General features: G+C 38.5%; 3 protein-coding genes across 4 annotated transcripts; all 3 read left to right on the top strand.

Annotated features, from left to right (window-relative positions):
• The first annotated feature begins 7,038 nt into the window (after positions 1–7,038).
• On the top strand, positions 7,039–10,096 carry LOC126611893 (monogalactosyldiacylglycerol synthase 2, chloroplastic-like). Its single transcript, XM_050280214.1, has 6 exons — positions 7,039–7,742; positions 8,036–8,208; positions 8,615–8,918; positions 9,050–9,274; positions 9,378–9,515; positions 9,598–10,096. Exons 1-6 carry the CDS (start codon positions 7,413–7,415, stop codon positions 9,859–9,861), a joined length of 1,434 nt encoding a protein of 477 aa, XP_050136171.1. The 5' UTR covers positions 7,039–7,412; the 3' UTR covers positions 9,862–10,096.
• A 2,704-nt stretch (positions 10,097–12,800) lies between these two features.
• On the top strand, positions 12,801–15,225 carry LOC126585027 (actin-related protein 2/3 complex subunit 3). 2 transcript variants are annotated; one of them, XM_050249433.1, is made up of 6 exons: positions 12,801–12,967; positions 13,271–13,334; positions 13,565–13,673; positions 13,774–14,043; positions 14,776–14,955; positions 15,056–15,225. In XM_050249433.1, exons 2-5 carry the CDS (start codon positions 13,332–13,334, stop codon positions 14,922–14,924), a joined length of 531 nt encoding a protein of 176 aa, XP_050105390.1. In that variant the 5' UTR covers positions 12,801–12,967; positions 13,271–13,331; the 3' UTR covers positions 14,925–14,955; positions 15,056–15,225. The 2 variants fall into 2 exon arrangements, with proteins under 2 accessions (XP_050105390.1, XP_050105382.1); XM_050249425.1 differs by having other exon boundaries at positions 14,776–15,225.
• A 577-nt stretch (positions 15,226–15,802) lies between these two features.
• On the top strand, positions 15,803–19,910 carry LOC126584968 (ubiquitin C-terminal hydrolase 22-like). Its single transcript, XM_050249349.1, has 3 exons — positions 15,803–16,958; positions 17,080–17,204; positions 18,747–19,910. The coding sequence occupies exons 1-3, from the start codon at positions 16,063–16,065 to the stop codon at positions 19,517–19,519; spliced, it is 1,794 nt and encodes a 597-aa protein (XP_050105306.1). The 5' UTR covers positions 15,803–16,062; the 3' UTR covers positions 19,520–19,910.
• The last annotated feature ends 116 nt before the right edge of the window (positions 19,911–20,026 follow it).

Below are 20,026 nucleotides of genomic sequence, written 5' to 3'. Positions count from 1 at the left end.
CGTGACATGCACACTGACGGCTACAGTGAACGGCGTTAGGGAATATTCCGTCAAATCCTAGCATATTCCGTTAAAAACTAACGGTTTCCGTTAAAGTTAACTAACGGCGTCGGAATATTCCGTCAAACTTAACGGAATATTCCCTGTCTTCTCCGGCGAGTCACCGGTCGCCGGCGACTGTTCGCCGGTTTCTGGAAAATTTTCAAATCCACTATTCTCCTTCGTTTTTCAACCAATTTCTTCGCATTTTATACAAAAATGAAGCATTTAACAAGTACTATCACGTTGGAAGGGTTTTAGGGCCTAAAAACTACTAGATCATACCTTCCAAAATCTTCCAAATTCGGCCAAACGTCGAACTGGGTCACTTCGACGTCCAAACTTTCCAAACTTCACACCCCGAGCTTCGTGGGAACCTCCTAGAGCTCCCTATGATCTTAGTTTGGCCTAAAAATCAACAAACACAAAGTTCATGAATAGTGTCATTTCACGGGCTTGAGTTTTCTACGTGAAATCGTGGGAAATCTTACCTGAAAACAATACCAATGTGTTCGTATGGTCCTCACAAACACGATGCTACCTTCCTCAACCTTAACTTGTGAAGTTTTCAAGGTCTTGGGTGTTTGTCCGAGAGTTTGAGAGAGAATGAGGGAGTGTGAGAGTGACTGAGGGAAAGATGAGGAAGAGAGAGAGAAGGAGACATGGATCCAGAATTGAGGGAATGATTTAGGGGGTAGGGTCCCACCTAAAGTCCAACACAGATAATTTAACACATACTAATAACAATTCTAATCCCTAGTTTAGGATCTTAGTGTAAAACAAATACCAAATTTACGCACCTTAATCCCGTTTAAGGGCGTTTCTGTAATTTCACGTCGTCGGAAATTGAAATTCCGGGACGGGCTGTGACAGTTATAACCGACAGAAATTTACTATTTTATTATTTTAAAATGTTACATTGATTAAAAATAAATAAATAAATAAACAAATGGTTTAAATTTTTTTTTCACTCATGGTCCCGTTACCTAATCTCTGAATGTTTTTTTTTTTTTTTTTGCGATTTTTTACACATGCTATCTCGGATTATATACAAACATATTTGACGGTTGGATCGTTGAAAATAGTTTCGTATAATGCATATCCTATCAAATTGATAGATTTAACAAACACTTAAGAGTTAATGTTATACTTCCATTAAGTATAAAAAATTATCCACTAGTGTAAATATTTTAAATTGAAGATCGAATTCATTCAATGCATTCTTATAGGGTTGAGCAGTGTAGCTGTAAAAAATCATCAAAATCGGAGCTAAAATAACCGTTAAATTGTGATTTTTTGTTTATAACCATCAAAATTTTTTGTTTCGTTACTTAATCTCTGAATGTTTGTTTTTTACGATTTTTTATGTATACAATCTCAGAGTGTGTAAAAATAAGTTTGATGGTTGGATCGTTGAAAAAAGTTTCATAGAATGCATATTGCATCAAAACTATAGATTAAACAAACACTTAGAGTTAATGTTATACTTCCCCATCAAGTATAAAATAAGATTTTGTGGTATCCACTAGTATAAATATTTTAAATTGAAGATCGAATTCTTTCAATGCATTCTTATAGGGTCAAGGAGTGTAGCTGTAAAAAAATCATCAAAATCGGAGCTAAAATAACCGTTAAATTTTGATTTATCGTTTATAACCGTCGAAAACTTTTGTTTTGTTACCTAATCTTTGAATGTTTGTTTTTTGTGATTTTTTTACGTTTGTGATCTCGGAGTATGTACAAACAAATTTGACGGTTAGATAATTGAAAAAAGTTTTGTAGAATGTGTATCGCGTCAAAACGGTAGATTAAATAAACACTTAAGAGTTAATGTTATACTTCCATTAAGTATAAAATAAGATTTTGTGGTATCCACTAGTGTAAATTTTAAATTGAAGATCAAATTTATTTATTGCATTCTTATAGGGTCGATGAGTGTAGCTGTAAAAGATCATTAAAATCGGAGCTAAAGTAACCGTTAAATTGTGATTTTTCGTTTATAACCGTCGAAAACTTTTGTTATGTTACCTAATCTCTTAATGTTTGTTTTTTGTGATTTTTTACGTATGTGATCTCGGAGTGTGTATAAATAAGTTTGACGGTTGGATCGTTGAAAAACGCTTTGTAGAATGCGTATCGCATTAAAATAGTAGATTAAACAAACACTCTAGTTAATGTTATACTTTCATTAAGTATAAAATAGGATTTGTGGTATCCACTAGTGTAAATATTTTAAAGTGAAGATCAAATTTATTCATTACATTCTTATAGGGTCGAGCAATGTAGCTGTAAAAAATCATTAAAATCGAAGCTAAAATAACCGTTAAATTGTGAATTTTCGTTTATAACCATCGAAATCTTTTGTTCCGTTACACAATCTCTGAATGTTTGATTTTTACAATTTTTTACGTATGCAATCTCAGAGTGTGTACAAATAAATTTGACGGTTGGATCGTTGAAAAATATTTCGTAGAATGTATATCGAGTCAAAACGGTAAATTAAACAAACACTTAGAGTTAATGTTTTACTTCCCCATCAAGTATAAAATATGGTATCCACTAGTGTAAATATTTTAAATTGAAGATCAAATTTATTCATTACATTCTTATAGGGTCGAGGAGTGTAGTTGTAAAAAATCATTAAAATCGAAGCTAAAATAACCGTTAAATTGTGAATTTTCGTTTATAACCGTCGAAATTTTTTGTTCTGTTACGTAATATCTGAATGTTTGTTTTTTACGATTTTTTACGTATGCGATCTTGTAGTATCTACAAACAAGTTTGACGGTTAGATCATGGAAACTAGTTTCGTAGAATGCATAAATTTGCCTAAATTTTGAAGTGAGAAAAGTAATTTGTGCTAAATTTTTATTTATGTTTTTCAAGTATTGATTAGACAATATTTAGTTTGTGTGATGACATTTTCATTGTACAATTCTCTTTTTGTTTCTTTATCGCATATTTTACATGGATTATTATCTATTAAACCAAAAGTGTAAAAATTATCTATTAAACCAAACAATTATTTATTTAATTTTTAAAAACATATTCTATTTAATTACATATTATTTATTTATTTATTAAACCAAACAATTATTATTTTATTTTTTAAAATCGTAACAAAATTTCGGGGGGAATTTAAAATTTTCAGGGGGAATTTTGCCGCCATTTTTTTTTCTGTCAGTTATCACCAACAGTAATAAAAATTTTCTGTCGCTTTTTATTTAAAAAAAATGTTTCTGTCGATTTTAACCAACAGTAATGAAAATAACCTAAATTTATAAAACTCCTCAATCTTCCCCGCACCGCTGCTTCTCCCTTCCCCCTTTTCTCCACTCGACTCCACTCCTGTCATCCTTCTCTGTACCTCCCTTTATAACACCTACACCATAAACCCCTCTTCTCATTCTCTCTCTTCTTTAGCTCCATCTCACTCTCCGTTCTTCCCCTTCTTCTTGGTCTGTGAAATCATCAAATCTCCAAGGTATTTTCACAGCCTCTAATTTCTCTCAAATTTTTCGATTTTAATTACCGAATCTTTGAAATTGGGCATGGATTGCACCAGTTTTTTTTTATCTCTAATGTTGTCCTTCTCAGAGGATTTTAAGAAGCTATGAAGCTTGACACTAGCGGTCTCGAAGCATTTAAAAGCAGAGTCGCGCCTCCGTCTCTTCTAAATCGACCTCATCGACTACAACTCCATGCTCGTCGCCGTAAATGGTTGCTCCGGCGTCTTCCACCTCGCCTCTCCCTGCATCATCGATCAAGTCCATGACCCCGAGGTTCGCGCCAGTACACATTATCAAATTCCTTCTAATTTTGATTATATTTGATTAATTATGTGTATTTTGAAAACGTGGTGCTATTTTTTGTTTAATATGCAGAAGGAGCTTCTGCAGCCGGCGATCAAAGGAACGCTCAATGTTCTGACGGCGTTTCTGCTCCTCCGTCATTCGAGGTTCCTATCACCAATGATGTGAGTTCCAATGTGCTTTTTGTGCTCTCTTTTCGTGGTCCTTAGTCTTTTGTGTGGTACGGTTTGACTAATTTATGGTTTTTTTTTTCTTCTTTTCCTGCTATTTCAGTTTGAAGGATTTCAGAAGGAAGCTATCTAGATGGTGAAGCCGGCCAAAGGGACAACCTCGCTTGCATTCATCTTCAAAGATGGCGTCATAGTGGCGGCCGATTCCCGGGCTAGCATGGGCGGCTATATCTATAAGTTGCTTTATAATGTTTATCCTATTGCTTGCATATATGAAGTAGTTGTATGCCTTGCGCCATGAAGTTTTGTCAGAGTAATTTGTAGTGATGCTTAAAACTTTTTAGTACCATGAAGGAGGGAGATAAGCTTTCTCTGTACTATCTGAAACTGCAAGTAGTGGTTGGATGGTGAATGCAGGGGATATGGAAAATGCAGAAAGTGATTTAAAATTTTTATTATTATTAATTAATTCATGTCGGTTTTAGCCAACAGAAAATGCTAATATTTAATGATTATTAATTCTTTTCTGTCGGTTTTATCCGACACGAATTACTATTATTTATTCTTTGTTAATTCATTTCTGTCGGTTTCAGCCGACATAAATGCGCTTATTTATTTATTATTAATATATTATCTGTCGGTTATATATGACACAATTTTTGTCGGTTTTAGAATATTTTATGTCGAAAAATTCATTTCCTGATGCAGGCAATGCTGTCGCTTATTATATCCGTCACTGCATCCATTTTCTGTCGGATTTTGCTTAAAATCCGATAATAATATATATTTTTTGTCGGTTTTCAAAACGCCATTGATAACTGGTTTTCCAGTAGTGATTTGAAAAATCATTCTCGACTGAAACTTGGATAGATAACCAGTCTGCCTCGTCGCAGTACTGTTTATCCAAACTGAAGGTGCTTCGTGATCGGCTGATTCTAAGGCGACAGTGCTGTTTATCCAAACTGAAGGTGCTTCGTGATCGGCTGATTCTAAGGCGACAGTGCTGTTTATCCAAACTCAAGATGTGTCGGGGAAAAAGAAAACAAAAATCTCAAAGTTGTTGAGAGGTTTCGTGAAGAGCGAGAGTTTACGCATGACAATTTGTGTATTGAAATTGGAAGGGTTGAATGTTGTCCGCAACATTGTATTTATAACTCACCATCAGCCTTAAGATTGTCGTCGTAAGTCGCAGAATAATAGGAATATTATCTTTCAGATATGCATGATCCCTTGTGACCTTGAATACTTCATAGAAACCAATTGAAACTTAAATTCGTAGAATTAAGGCTGATCCATGGCATCTATCTGTGGCATAGGTTCAAGCAAGATGAAACCTATCCTATCACCCATCCAAAAGCCTATCTGTGGCAGACTTATCCCATCATAATTCCATTAAATCACTTTCACCAATTGAATCCCTGAGACCAAGTGCAAGCATGATGACTCCCTCACCAACTTAAAACTCTAAATTCTAAATTCTAATTGATGAAATAATCCACATATTCCAAGAAAAGTCACGTGCAATAACCCCATCCATAAATTCCAAGTCAATTTGAATTGTACCACCCACTTCCATATCAGAAATAGGACATGTATGAGATTGCATGCACCTGGGATGAGCCCATTCGAGCTAAAGACGGATCAGATCATCTTTTCAACCGACTGGATATATCAAATATTATGTTTGAATATCCTAGTTAATATTAAGAGATAATATCATGATTAAAATCATCATACTATTTCTCTATAATAACTAAAAGTCATTTCAACCACTTGTCATCCGACGGTCTAATATCCGCTCATTCAACGACCTCGATTGTTCAGACCGATGGTGTAATTTTGGGGCCAAACAATAACATATGAATAAATCTTGGATCTTAGTTTTAGTATGAAGACATATATTGTGTGAATCAGATAATTAGGCAGTTGTTCGAACAATAGAAAGTGGGATCTTAGTTTTAGTATGAAGACTTTATTGTGTGAATCAGATAATTAGGCAGTTGTTCGAACAATAGAAAGTAGGTATTCCCATGCTATTTTAAGGTGACTATATATTTGAAATTCAATTCGATAATATTGTTAAGGTTGGTGACAATGATTGTATAAGGAATCACATGCTTGACATCACTGTTACACCGATGCATTGCATAAACAATATGACCGACATGGGTTCAGTTGGGGAGAAATCTTTGTAAGTGAGTGGAACAATCCACCTTGCATGATACTTAAAAAATCTTGTTAGTGATGAAATTGAGGTTCCACCATAAAATCAATTGGCAATATGGGGAGTAGCCCAAGACAATATAAGCACATAGCAAATCTTGTCCCTCATCGATGTGGGACAACTCTCAACACACCCCCGCACGTGTGACGGATATTCAAACCTACAAGTGGACAACAACTGGGTAACGTGGAGCGAGTGTGGCCGTTTGGCTTCACATGTGGACAACCTTGCTCTGATACTAAGTTGAATATCAGAGTGCGCAACGAATAAGATTACAAGAAAATAAGAATATTATTAAATAAAAGAGAATGCCGAAACGGCTACAAAACCCTAATAGACTATATTGTGAATGAATTATTTTCTAATGAATAACAAAGCACCATATTTATAATAAACTAACCATAATCTCTAACAAAACCTAATTCTAACGAGCTAAACCCATAAAACTAAATATTCAAATAAACTAAAACACTAATATTTTCCAACAGTTAGTCAACTATCCCTCGCAGGCTCACGAGCCTTCAAACCAAAATACATGAACTATGTTGCTCTGTGTCTCTTGTCGTGGGATGATCTAATTCGAACGGCTGTCCCTAAGTATTTCTGTGAGAAGAAACGTAAATAAGTAATTATTTTGGACCAAGACCCAGGAAGAAAGCCAACCAAATTCCAGCCCCACCTAAGCAAATACCCAAAAACCCAAGGGCCCCAAAGCAGGCAAACCCACACAAGTGCAGAAAAGCAGAGGGTTTAACAGATAGAAACACTATTGACCAAAACAATGGAAACACTTCCAGCCTTGTGAAGATTCGAATCTTTCCCATCGAACATTCCAAAACAAAACTAAATGCGGATCCGACGGCTGGAAAATTCCTTCCCGACCCAAAAATTCCAAAGCATAATTCCAGCATCCAGACACCAATATAGCCAGCTCCCCACACATTTGCCAACTCAACCGTCACAAATCTCACCACCGCCAAAAAACGTCGCCAATTCTTCAAAAAATCGTTCCTTATTCCTTCAGCTTATAACCCCTGTTTCTCTCTGGACCAAACTTTCTCCTCCGCCGGAAAACCATCGTTTCCGGTGGCGGGAAAGCCAATTTGACCGTTGACGGCAACTGGGTTTTTCTTAAAGTTCGAGTCTTTGCAGGTTATTAATTTAGTTATGATGTCCGTGGCGTCGCCGAGAAAGTCAATAACAGAGAAGGTGTTTGAGAGGGTTGGCGGGTATTCTTACCTGAGCAGCTACCTCAAGAACAACGGCGGAAGCCACAGAAGCCAGAGCCACCACCGCCACAACCACCACAAGGCGTGCGATATCGACGAGAGTGATGACGATTATTACGAGGATGAGGGGACGATGGAGCTCGTGCAGATTGGAGCTGAGCGGACCAAGAACGTCTTGATTCTCATGAGCGACACCGGCGGCGGCCACCGCGCTTCCGCTGAGGCCATTCGTGATGCCTTCCGTATGGAGTTTGGCGACGAATACAGGGTAATTGCTGATCTAGGTTCTTGATTTCTCTTCTGAATTTTCTTGGGTTTTCTTCTGATCAAAATTTAATGGTTTTTATTTCATTTTATTTTATATCGTTTTTTAATTTGCATCTGACTCTTTTTTGTTCTTGAAGTTCATAGTTTAATTTGAATCATCTTTGCCAAAGTTTTTGCCTTTTTCTACTCGGAAATATCTGCATACATGTAGAGAGAGAAAGAGAGCATTTTTATTCATCTTTCCATATTCTTTGTTCCTGCAATTATTCATGAGTCATTTATTCGATGTTTCAGATATTTGTGAAGGATGTGTGGAAAGAGTACACAGGTTGGCCGTTAAACGACATGGAGAGGTCGTACAAATTCATGGTGAAACATGTGCAGCTGTGGAAGGTTGCATTTCACAGCACCTCTCCTCGATGGATCCACAGAGTCTATCTCGCTGCTATAGCCGCCTACTATGCCAAGTATGTTCCCTTACCTCCTTCCACTTTTCGCTTTCAGTTCAACAAATACCCCATTAATAATTCTGCAAGTGGAGAGAAACTTCGGTAGAGTTGCCCTTGTGTTGGGCGTTCGTGAGAGGTGCCCTGCAGAAGGTGTGTTCGGGTGCTCCTACCGAATTAGTCACAAAAAATCCCATTGAAGTTCGATAAAGCATGATATTTAGTTGTAATCAATTGAAGGAGCATTTTACAACTTCTACTTGTGCTTTAAGGTTTTATTTTCTCTTTGAAATGATTCTTAATCATCTGCTTTTCTCCTATTCAACTTTTAGAGACTTCAACTAATTGGTGGAGAATCTGATTCTAATCTTCATTTTTACATTGATTAGCTAATTAAGTACTAATTAGTGAAGTGTTTTAACTGAAGGGAGGTGGAGGCTGGTCTAATGGAGTACAAGCCCGACATTATAATCAGTGTGCATCCTTTGATGCAACACATTCCTCTGTGGGTGCTCAAATGGCAAGGCCTGCAGAAGAAAGTTATTTTCGTGACGGTTATCACTGACCTCAACACCTGCCATCGTACATGGTTTCATCCCGGGGTCAATAGGTGCTACTGCCCGTCACAGGAGGTAGCGAAAAGGGCTCTAGTAGACGGCCTTGACGAGTCTCAAACATGTGTCTTTGGTTTGCCCATCCGACCCTCTTTTGCCCGCGCGGTTCTCTCCAAGGTGTGTAGTGTTGTATGCTTGCAACCCATCTGAAAATGTGTTTGTATGAATGAAGGTCGATATTGAGTGTTTGATTACTGAATTTTCTTAATTGTGTCCTTTTTTGCTCCCTCTAATTTGCGGTTGCGTAGGATCAACTCAGAGAAGAACTCGAAATGGACCCTGACTTGCCTGCGGTTCTGCTCATGGGAGGCGGCGAAGGAATGGGACCTGTAAAGGAAACTGCAAGGGCTCTCGCAGAAACACTCTTTGATAAAGAAGCTGGAAAACCGATAGGGCAGCTGATCATCATATGCGGGAGGAACAAAACCCTCGCTGCCACACTTGAGTCCGATGAATGGAACATACCAGTGAAGGTACAAATTAGTCCTTGCTTGTTAAAACATGTTGTCTCGACAACTTTGACGCAGTTTTTGTCAAGATCTCGATGTAGGATTTTTACATTCTTTGAATTTTCAGGTTAGAGGATTTGAGACACAAATGGAAAAATGGATGGGAGCTTGTGATTGCATCATAACAAAGGCAGGACCTGGCACAATAGCAGAAGCATTGATCAGGGGACTTCCTATTATCCTCAACGACTACATTCCCGGACAAGTGAGCGATGATCATGCATATTCTTTCCTTCTTGCGCGATTTGTTTCAACATTTCAATTAACATCTCCGCTTCGATTGACAGGAAAAGGGCAATGTGCCTTATGTGGTGGACAATGGGGCCGGCGTCTTCACCAGAAGTCCCAAGGAAACAGCAAGGATTGTAGCGGAATGGTTCAGCACCAAAACAGACGAACTCAAAATGATGTCGGAGAATGCACTTAGACTAGCGCAACCTGAGGCCGTGTTCGACATTGTCAAGGACATCCACGAGCTTGCCCTCCAACGTGGTCCTCTCACGAACATCCCTTACATGCTTACATCGTCGTTTTCGAGTTTAATTGATTGATACCTGGGGTTTAATCTTTTAATTTGATAATTCCCAGTAGTAGAAGGTCATGCTATGTACAGGTACAATTAGTTTCTAATATCATCCATCATTCTTTGGCCGCAGTGGTTGTAAATTATAATTAAGACTTCAACCTCTGGTGTGTTTTAAGATTTGTGATTTTCTTTGTTTCTTTTAAATTTTTAAATTTTAGGATGTTGAAAGTTTAGATTAATACGGAAAACTTTGCGCGAAACCGGGTTTTTAAGATTTATACAGTGAACCCTACTTAGTGGGATAAAGCTTTGTTGTCGTTAAGTTATGATTAATATGGATAGGATGTTGCCGAAGTTGACGATGTTGTATATATCAATATGTTTGCATTGTTATGCTTTGTGTTTTTGCTTCAAAGTTAACTCACTTGAGGCTTCAAAGCATGCCAAAAGTGGTATTGTCTGTAGGAAACTTTTACCCCAAGTATCTTCCCTTGGCCTCTTCAAAGCATGCCAAAAGTGGTCTTGTCTGTAAGAAACTTTTACTCCAAGTATCTTCCCTTGGCCTTTAACTATCGGCATCGTCAAGCTTATTTAAGCGGTATTTGAATCTAATCTAAATTACATGTAGGATTTATTCAATCGATATTTAAATATAATCTAAATTACGTATAAAAGAATTCGACCTTGCAGAAAAAGGAATGCATTATTCCATCCAACAAACACCAAGTTTGAATTGAACCATGCTGTCGCAACCACGTTGCAAACATAATTTCTCGTGGGCCCAACGGAAAGAAAGTGACTTTAGCACTCCGGTTCTCCTCCTAAACTTGGATGTAAACACAGAAAAATAATAATGTGCGGAAATCATTTCAAACACGAAATTAAAAGTTTGGTATTATAAATAATTGTGTAACAAAATACTTTAATGATTTAGCTAAACATAGTGGTGTGGTGTCACGTGGTTTAAGAAATCGGAAATAGATTTTCTCCAGATCCCTTCTTTCTACTCTACCAAATTAAGGGATTTGTGCCATTGAAATTTAATTAAACGGCTACAAACAGAGGCCCATTTTAAAAGTTATAATAACTTCAGTAGTTTGATCAATTTTCAATGATACAGATCCTTTAATTTAATAGATTAGAAGGAATGGATTTGGAGAGGATGCCTTTCCTAAGAAATGAAAGGCTCAAAGCCGTGTGGGTCTCATCCCTAAATCAGGCAGCTCATTGGTTTGGGTTTTATAGTCAATAAAAAAAAATGGGAAATACTTTTCCTCACCCTCTAAAGTGGGAGATATTTTTTCCACTTATATAATAATATGTGGTGTCACATCGTGTTCTGAGTACATTGAATTTTTTTTTCTTTCTAAAATGTGAAGATGCTCATACTGTATTGTTTATCGTTAAATTAGTCTAAATTTTGAAAAATTTATTTTATGAGAGATCTTTTAATATGTCATGAACACATGCCGATACATCATAGAGAAAAGTGTCCCTTGTATAATGACATATGGAGTCTCTGCTGCCCTGTTCGAAACACATTGAAAAATCTTTTGTGTTTTAGATCAATTAAACTAAACTATTCTAAATGGTAATCAATTAGGTGGTGAGCTCCCTTCCACTTTAGGAGAAATTTGTTAGTATGCAGGAAAAACATGATTTAGTACACCAAGTGCCATAACACAAGGGGTTGAATTTTTTTTTTTTCTAAATCTCCAACCATTTGTATTATGACATTTAATATATCTGATGGTGTTTCCGCATATTGAATAATTTCTCCCACTTCATGAGTAATAAAAAATGACCCAAAAAATTCTAGGCTGGCTTCGGTCCCCCTCCAACTCGAACACTTGATCTTCCATCTCAGCTATCTTGTCTCTTTTTGACAGGTTTGGTTGTTCACAGTTGGGGGAAAATGTCATTCACCGAAAAAGGAGACAAATGTTGGATTAATTTTGTAATTTTGTTTTTTTAAGCATAGACTTTTGACTAAGATTGGTAGTGGAGACCTAATCACCATTTTAAATTTAATTTGATTGTACATAATTTTGGAGGACAAAAAGTCTTCAAAGGACATCACAACGGAAAGGGATCCTATTCAGATTCCTTCCACTTAATCCTCATGATCCACAAATTTGGGCTTTTGAAATTTAATTCAACAGTTAAAATTATTATAATTTTTAATGGGCCCTCCTGTTTGTAGTCGTTGAATCAAATTTCAAAGATTTGGATTTGTGGGTCATGAGGCTTAGGTGGAAGGGATCCGGAGAATATCTTTTTCCCACAACATTAAAATAAGGGACCGATCCATAAAAATAAATATTTATTAAAAAAAAACTTAAAACAAGGGCAACATAGAAATATTAGAGGCAAACAAGGACACAAAAAAACAGATAATGATATCACATATTCAATATGACATCTTTCTTAACTAATTTTGTAAGAAGTATTTTGGTGTTTGCGTCGTTTTTGTGTTGTATCTATTAACCTAACGAGTCGTGTCGTGTCTAACTTGTTATCTTAATGTGTTCTTAACAGGTGATTCGATTCATTAATGAGTTGTGTTATTTTGTGTGGAGTTAACGGTTATACAAGAAATTGCCATTCTAATGCATGGATCTGGCAAACAATATCTCATCGAGTTCTTAAACAGATGACCCGATAACATCCAATTCGTTAAAAAACTTTTAACAAGTGATATGATAACGACCAAATCCTTAACTAGTTGATTCAAAACCTATTATTTTCGTATAGTGTAGCGAATTAACTGGTCGTGCAAAATTACTAGGATTCTCCAAGAAAGCACTTCCATGCCCCAACCACAATGTACACATTTGGGCCTTTTTAGTTGTTCAACCCAATATATGTTGAACAAATGGGCCTCATGTTTGTGATTGAACAAAGTAAAAAACCCGGGTGGCGCGTAGATGTGATCGACGGTTAAGATGGCGAGTTGCAGCGTACTCTCGAAAGCGAAGTGTCACCGATTCACCTTACAGGATCCAACTCCCTTCTTCCTTCCTCCCACCCACCAAATGCCAGGTCTCTGAGAACTCTCCCTCCTCCTCTAATCTCTGAAAGCTGAAAGCTTCAACATTTCCAAACCCCCATTGGAGATATTATTCGATCAGGTACTGAATTTACTGCCCAATATTTACTCCTTTAATATTAATTTTTCTTTCTGTTTTCCTGGTAATTGATAAAATCTAGAGAGAGAATGGTGTTTGGTAGCTGAGAAAATCTAGAGAGTAAGAGAAAATAACGAAACCGAATTCCTTTTCAATGATCGAGCAATAATAACTACAATTTATGTTCTCTATCAATTGCAGTCATAAGCTTCTTATTTGGGTTATTTTTCTGTTTTTTAATTTTAATTTTTCGTCATTTTTTCACCTAAATTATTGTGTAATGTCTTCATCGTTGAACATTTTCAGGGACCCAATTGGTTGTTTGGAATCAAAGCAGTGGTGATACGTCGTCGTTTGGCTCGGAAAGATGGTAAAGACTCAATCTTTTTTTCCTAATTTTCAATTTTATGCTCATCATTTGATAGATTGATGAGGAACATTAGCTGGTAATCGTCAAATTTTCGGTTTATCGGAGGAACATTGTCTGTTGATCGTCAATTTTTCGGTTTTGATACATGTTTCTTTGATACACTAGGGAGAGAAATTATTGTTAGTGAAAGATTTGGTTAAAACAACACTTGACAACAGCTATGGTGACAGGTTTATCACTCTAGTTTCGTCAACGATGAAGGAATTACTAAAGCTTGTGGATGCCCTCTGTTGCCGTTGAAAAGCCACATAAAGGGACCTGCCCCGGTTTCAGAGCAAGGTCTGATATGTGTACAAACACATTCATATTGTTAGCTGATGAAATTGTTTGATTTGGTTGTAGTTTTTGTTGTTGATATGAGGAATCTTCTTGTGTGCAGATAGAACGGATATTGTTGATGAAGCGATTTCATTCTTTCGCGCTAATGTTTTCTTTAGGAACTTTGATGTTAAGAGCTCGGCCGATAAGCTCCTCATTTATTTGACATTTTATATCAATGTGGCTTTGAAGCGGCTTGAGGGTTGCAGAACTTTGGCTGAAGGAACCAAGGCCATTATTAATTTGGGACTAGAAAAAGTTCCTGTTCCTGGAGAGCCGAGTTTCCCTTTCCCGGGACTTTTCCCTCTTCCTCAGTCCCAGCAGGAAGCAGGTGAAGCTCTTTCTCATCTGTTCTTACATTTAGTTGCCAGCAAAGCTGATTCATATTATTTACTCTTATATGTTAATTGAACTTCAGCTTAATTATCTAAGGGTTTTGTTACCAAAATAGACGTTTATTCAAAAAGCCGATTAAAATTATAAGCTACTCTTATATGTTAATTGAACTTCGGCTTATTTGATGTTAATTGAACTAGGGTTTGGTTTTTGATTAAGGTACTCTTGATGTCTTCTCTGTAACTACCAACTTAATGGATATTGATGAACATAAAAGTCAAGCTGATTTGAAATATTCCAGCAGTTAACATTTCGAACAAATGCTATCACTCTAGTTCTCGTGAACTCTCACAACACAAGGAGCCCTACCTTTGTTTGCATGCTTGACTTGCCTTGTTTGTTTTCAGTATTGGTTGATTTTTGACTTTCTGAGTATGTGACCTTGACGTGCCTTTATATTTGTCGGCATGCTTCCCAGGTTACGGAGTATGCCTTTATTTCTTTCATAGATGGTCTTGAATCGTCGGACTTGTTGCTAGACTATCAATTCCATGTAAATCAAGAAACAGACCCTCCACAGGGAATGTTTTTGTTAGAATTTCAAATGTTTAGCTACAAACTGAACTTGAATTGTTAGCAACTATCGTGTGTTTTTCGTCTTTTGATCTTCAGTTTCACTCTTTTACATATATAGACTCTTAACTTTCAAAGTATTGAATGACTGCAGAATTGCTGAGGAATTATTTGAAACAGATACGGGAGGAAGCAAGCGGTAGATTATTGAGCGTTGCTTATAGACCGAACGGGACTCCCAATAAGTGGTGGTTGGCGTTTGCCAAAAGGAAATTTATGAACATCATTGTTCCATCAGCCTGAATCGAATAGCTGCTGTTGTGGATTCTAGACGGTCAGTAGTCTAGTGATGTTGAGCCACCAGATTACCTTGCAAATCAGAGATACCTCTTTCCGCAACCTACGGTTTATTCTCTCTCTTTCTTTTCCTACAGAGTCCTGTATTCGAATAAAAAAACCGACTATTCTATCGACGATGAGTTACTTATCTGACAACTACTCTTTCATACCAAGTTACGAAAAATGCACCAGAGTACACACAAAATACGCCCATGTGAAGGATATTCATTTCATACTCAGTCATTTGTTTGTATTTTGACCAAAATATGTTCTCTCTAGCATCCCTGTCATCGACCCGCTTCACCTTCAGGAAATGATACAGTGCGCGGAGGACCATGTCATTCGTACTTTCATAGACGGAGTAGTGATGACGTGGTCCTCCGTATTGGCACAAGGATTCTTCTCAAGGTTTATATTACTCTCTAGGGATAGATTCAATTGTTTGCTGGAAAAGGAAAACAACACGATTTGTAGTAATGATTTGAGATTAAATTTGTGTAGGCAAATCTACATGAGCTAATGGCCGAAATCGTAGTCCCAAGCAATCCATAGGTTTACAGTCCAATCCCATGGCTGTGAGCCAACAAAATGATTCGGGCGGTGGTCAACCGTCTAGTGCAAGTTTAGGCACATTTCCTATTTTCCAAGTGTTGAGAGGCTAATCAGAACGATGATTAGCCGTCTAGCGCTTAAGCGAGGCTTAGGAGATCCTAAGCGGAAATTTTTAGAATAATGTTGATATTTTTTCTTTCTCAAAATCAGTGTCGATGTGACGGTGAGCATAAACCAACAATTTAAGATGATTATCGAAAATGCACTATGTAACTTGATATTCATTATCACATGAAATGATGAAAATGATTTAATGATTCGAACTTGAGAGCTTCCGTTTGTAAGTTACTGATTTTTTAGTACCAATTCTTAACCCTTAAAGAAGCTGAACTGCCACTACGGTACTCATCACACTCCATGACTCTCACTCCTATTCCCTTTAATCTCAGCCGTTGATCTGTCCCCCCATCCATGAACCTTGGGTCCTTTAAGCCTAGGGTTTCCACCATTTTCACCCCAATCCCCGCCACCGCCACCATCATCACCGTCCATGTCGTCGATGACCAAGATCACTCATCCCCGCCAACAGATCAACGGCCAGATTTTGCCCCATCCCTGTCCCCACCTAATCGAGTTCCTCTCCAACAACGGCTCCAAGCCCTTCCGCGCCTTACAGGACTGTCTCCGGGTCAAACCGCCCGGTGGCCGCGCCTCCATCCGCCGCGATCCCAAGGAAGTCCCGCGCTGTGGCGCGTGCGGGGAGTCTGCGCGTCCCAGGCTCTATGCGTGCATCACGTGCGCTGCCGTCCACTGTCACGTGCCATCCGGACCATCCCACGCGGCGGCTCACGCCCTCTCGATGCGTCCCGGTCACGAGATCGCCGTCGACGTGGACCGAGCCGAGCTCTTCTGCTGCGCGTGTAGGGACCAAGTCTACGATCGCGACTTAGACGCCGCAGTGGTCTTGGCTCAGACCGCCGCTTCGACGCTAGCATCCTCCGCCGCGTCAACGGTCCAGCAGTACGCGCCGGAGAATCTCCGGAAGCGACGCCGTATCGATTACAAGCCGTGGATGCCTGATCTGAGAGAGCAATACTTGGTGGGAAGAAATTCCAGTCCTCTAAACGGCGACGTTTCAGATTTACCTTGGGGATTGCGCGGGCTCAACAATTTGGGAAACACGTGCTTTATGAACTCGGTTCTGCAGGCATTGCTCCACACGCCGCCGCTGCGGAACTACTTCCTCAGCGATCGGCACAACCGCTACTTCTGCCAGAAGAAGAGCAATGCTGAGAACGCGGGGAAGAAAGCCACCGCCAATAATATTGAAAGTGGCGGGAACAAGGGTGCTGCGCGTGTGTGCTTGGCCTGCGACATGGACGCCACGTTTTCGGCGGTTTTTTCAGGGGATCGGACGCCTTATAGCCCCGCAAAGTTCTTGTACAGGTTTGTACTCTGTACAAATCGCATTTTAATTACAATGTAGGTGGTCAGGGATGCAGCGATGGCGAAAATATTGTTTGATTTTTCGGGTTTTTGCTGATTTGTTGTTGTGGTAATGCCGTAGTTGGTGGCAGTACGCTGCGAATTTGGCGAGTTATGAGCAGCAGGACGCGCATGAGTTCTTCATTTCTATGCTTGATGGGATTCATGAGAAGGTGGATAAGGATCAGCGGAGACCCGAGAGCCAAGGTTAATTCTTTCTTAATCCGAAACTTGTCTCTGTTAATTTTCATGTTGTGTTTTATGTGCATTTTACTTGAAATTCATGGGGATATCATAACATACAATTACCAAAGAACCAAATTTGAATGTGTATTGTTTCTGAATGCATGTATGGAATTTGAATCAGTAGGCCCCTGTGTATTTAATTTCTTTCTGGAAGCTCCTATAGTTGAAACCGCATTCGATTTTGTGCAAGTTGATTATTTTCTGAGAGCTTTTGAAGTTCATTTAATATTGAAATTTGTAGATAGAATCCAGTCTCAGTCATAGAGCATAGAGTAATATAAATTGTTGATTTGAAAAAAGAAGAAGATTTTATTGAATTATCTAGTTTTACTAGCTAGGGAGTTGTTGGCTTTGGGTTTGTACATTTCATAAATCGTAATTGCTTTTCATTAGCCAGCTTAGAATTTTATATTAATATCGCGTCTTTAATTTATGAGTGGCCGCATAGTGGTAAACTAGTGGTGTGAACCCGTTGATGGCTTGAGAGCTTCCCGTAATACTTCTCTCTTATATCAGAAAATGAGCTGATCATGAACTTTTACAAGATGAAGTGAAAAATTAGGTGCTATGGCAATATTGCAAGACAACTAACATAAGAGTTCCTAAGGAGCAGTTGACTTCCCCAACATATGTATTTTTTTATAGTTTTCTTTAAACTAAGGTGACTTTAACATGTAAATGCAGGGTGTGGGTTTAGGTATCTTGCTTGTTGCCCTAGGAGTTGACAAGTGCTCAAAGATTTAGGGCTAATTTTCAACCTCTACCTGCTGGCCTGAAGACGTTATCCGCTTCACCCAGTAAGTCAACTTTCATTTAGCTGTCTTGGGTTTATCTAGCTTGGGAGTTCTCGTATTTCATAATCCTCAGTTAACTCAACCTTTTTGCCATGTTTAGGGTTTAATTATAACAAGGATCCCAAACCCAGAAAATTGGAAGATTCTTTTAGGTTGGCAGCCAGAAAAAGTTTTCTCATCAGTCCTTGTGGGAGCTCCAATTCAATCTTTTCTTGCATCATCAGCCATCTTGTTGATTTCTACCTACTTGTTGGCATAGGTTATTGTCTGACTTAACTACGTTTTCTTATCATCTTGGATACTGGGTATTTTCTGTTGCCGTCCAACTTTCCTCTTGTCTGTTGCCGCTATTGCTTCTTATGACCTCATGTTGCTTGTTAATATAGTTTTTCATCATCACTGCTTAGAAAGTAAGGGGGTGCATTTTCCAAATTTTGTTGACTAATCTGGGACGTATAGGATAGCTGACTGATCTGGGACGTATAGGATGTAGAGGCTGTACACATTATCAGTAAAGCTTTCAGTGTAATTGTTATGTTAATGTTTGTCAGATTGAGATGGATTCCAAGGCATTCTATCTAGTGTATCCAGACATTAAATTTTTTTTGATATGCATCTTGACATGGATCTTCACCTGTATTTTTCCATGTACTTATTGAAAGGGAAAAAAATGTGATTCTGATAAGTTTTCATTTCTTTTATAGTGCAGGCAATGGAGATTGTTGTGTTGCTCATAGAGTTTTTTCTGGTATCTTGCGATCTGATGTCATGTGTATGGCCTGTGGTTTTACGTCTACAACATATGACCCATGTGTGGACATCTCACTGGATTTGGAACCTAACCAAGGAGGTTCTGCAAAGACTGGGTCCACGAAGTCAAGTCATTCTTGCAATGGCGAGGCGGATTGCATGAATTCCAGCCAAAACTGTGGAGTATCTACCCTCATGGGATGCTTGGACCGTTTTACGAGACCTGAGAGATTGGGCTCTGACCAGAAATTTTTTTGCCAGCAGTGTCAGGTGAGGCAGGAGTCTCTCAAGCAAATGTCCATAAGAAAGCTTCCTTTGGTTTCGTGCTTCCATATCAAGCGATTTGAACATTCTTCGGTGAGGAAAATGTCAAGGAAGGTTGACCGTTATTTGCAGTTCCCGTTTTCACTCGACATGGCTCCTTATCTTTCATCTTCCATCTTGAGGAGCCGATTTGGAAATAGGATTTTGCCTTTTGATGGGGACGAGCCTGATGCATCAAATGACTTGTGTTCAGATTTTGAGTTGTTTGCTGTCGTCACTCACACAGGCAAGCTCGATGCAGGCCATTACGTGACTTACTTGCGATTGAGTAATCAATGGTACAAGTGCGACGATGCTTGGATCACACTGGTTAATGAGAACATTGTGAGGGCAGCACAGGGCTACATGATGTTTTATGTACAGAAAATGCTGTTTTACAAGGCAAGTGAGAAACCGGGTCCTGCGTAATTGATGAAATTTTGTTGCGTGAGATGAAAGATGGAAAAAACAAAGAAGGGAAAAGTATGGAAAATCACGGTGCGGATTGTTTGCCGGAGAACAAATGTTATGGAGCTGCTTCAGCCATGGGTTAAAGAAACCAGGCAGCTCTCTACGTGCTCGGAGCTCACCGAGGACGAGGACGGGGACGGGGACGAACTCTCAGATGGAGCGTAGTGAGCCTGAGTTTTTGGGGCAGTCCTGCATTTGGGAAAAGTATTTAATTCATAAGGTTGATATTGGTGATGGCTGATTATTTTCTCCTGGATCTTCTGTCACAGATGTTAACTGGTGACTAATATCGATGTCCAAATCCGCGAATCTCATCTTTATAGATATATCTAATGATATTTATTTGGAATTTGATTGTGGATTTTCCTTTACCCTAATCTTTGGCAGCAACATTCAGCCTCTCGTTTTCTCGTTATGCACTCTTCCTTGTAGTTATGTCATTGGATTCTCGTTTCATTTATTCAA

Source organism: Malus sylvestris, chromosome 2 (assembly GCF_916048215.2).
Source record: "Malus sylvestris chromosome 2, drMalSylv7.2, whole genome shotgun sequence".
In the NCBI taxonomy this organism is placed as follows: Eukaryota; Viridiplantae; Streptophyta; class Magnoliopsida; order Rosales; family Rosaceae; genus Malus; species Malus sylvestris.
This window is presented reverse-complemented; position numbering and strand designations above follow the sequence as displayed.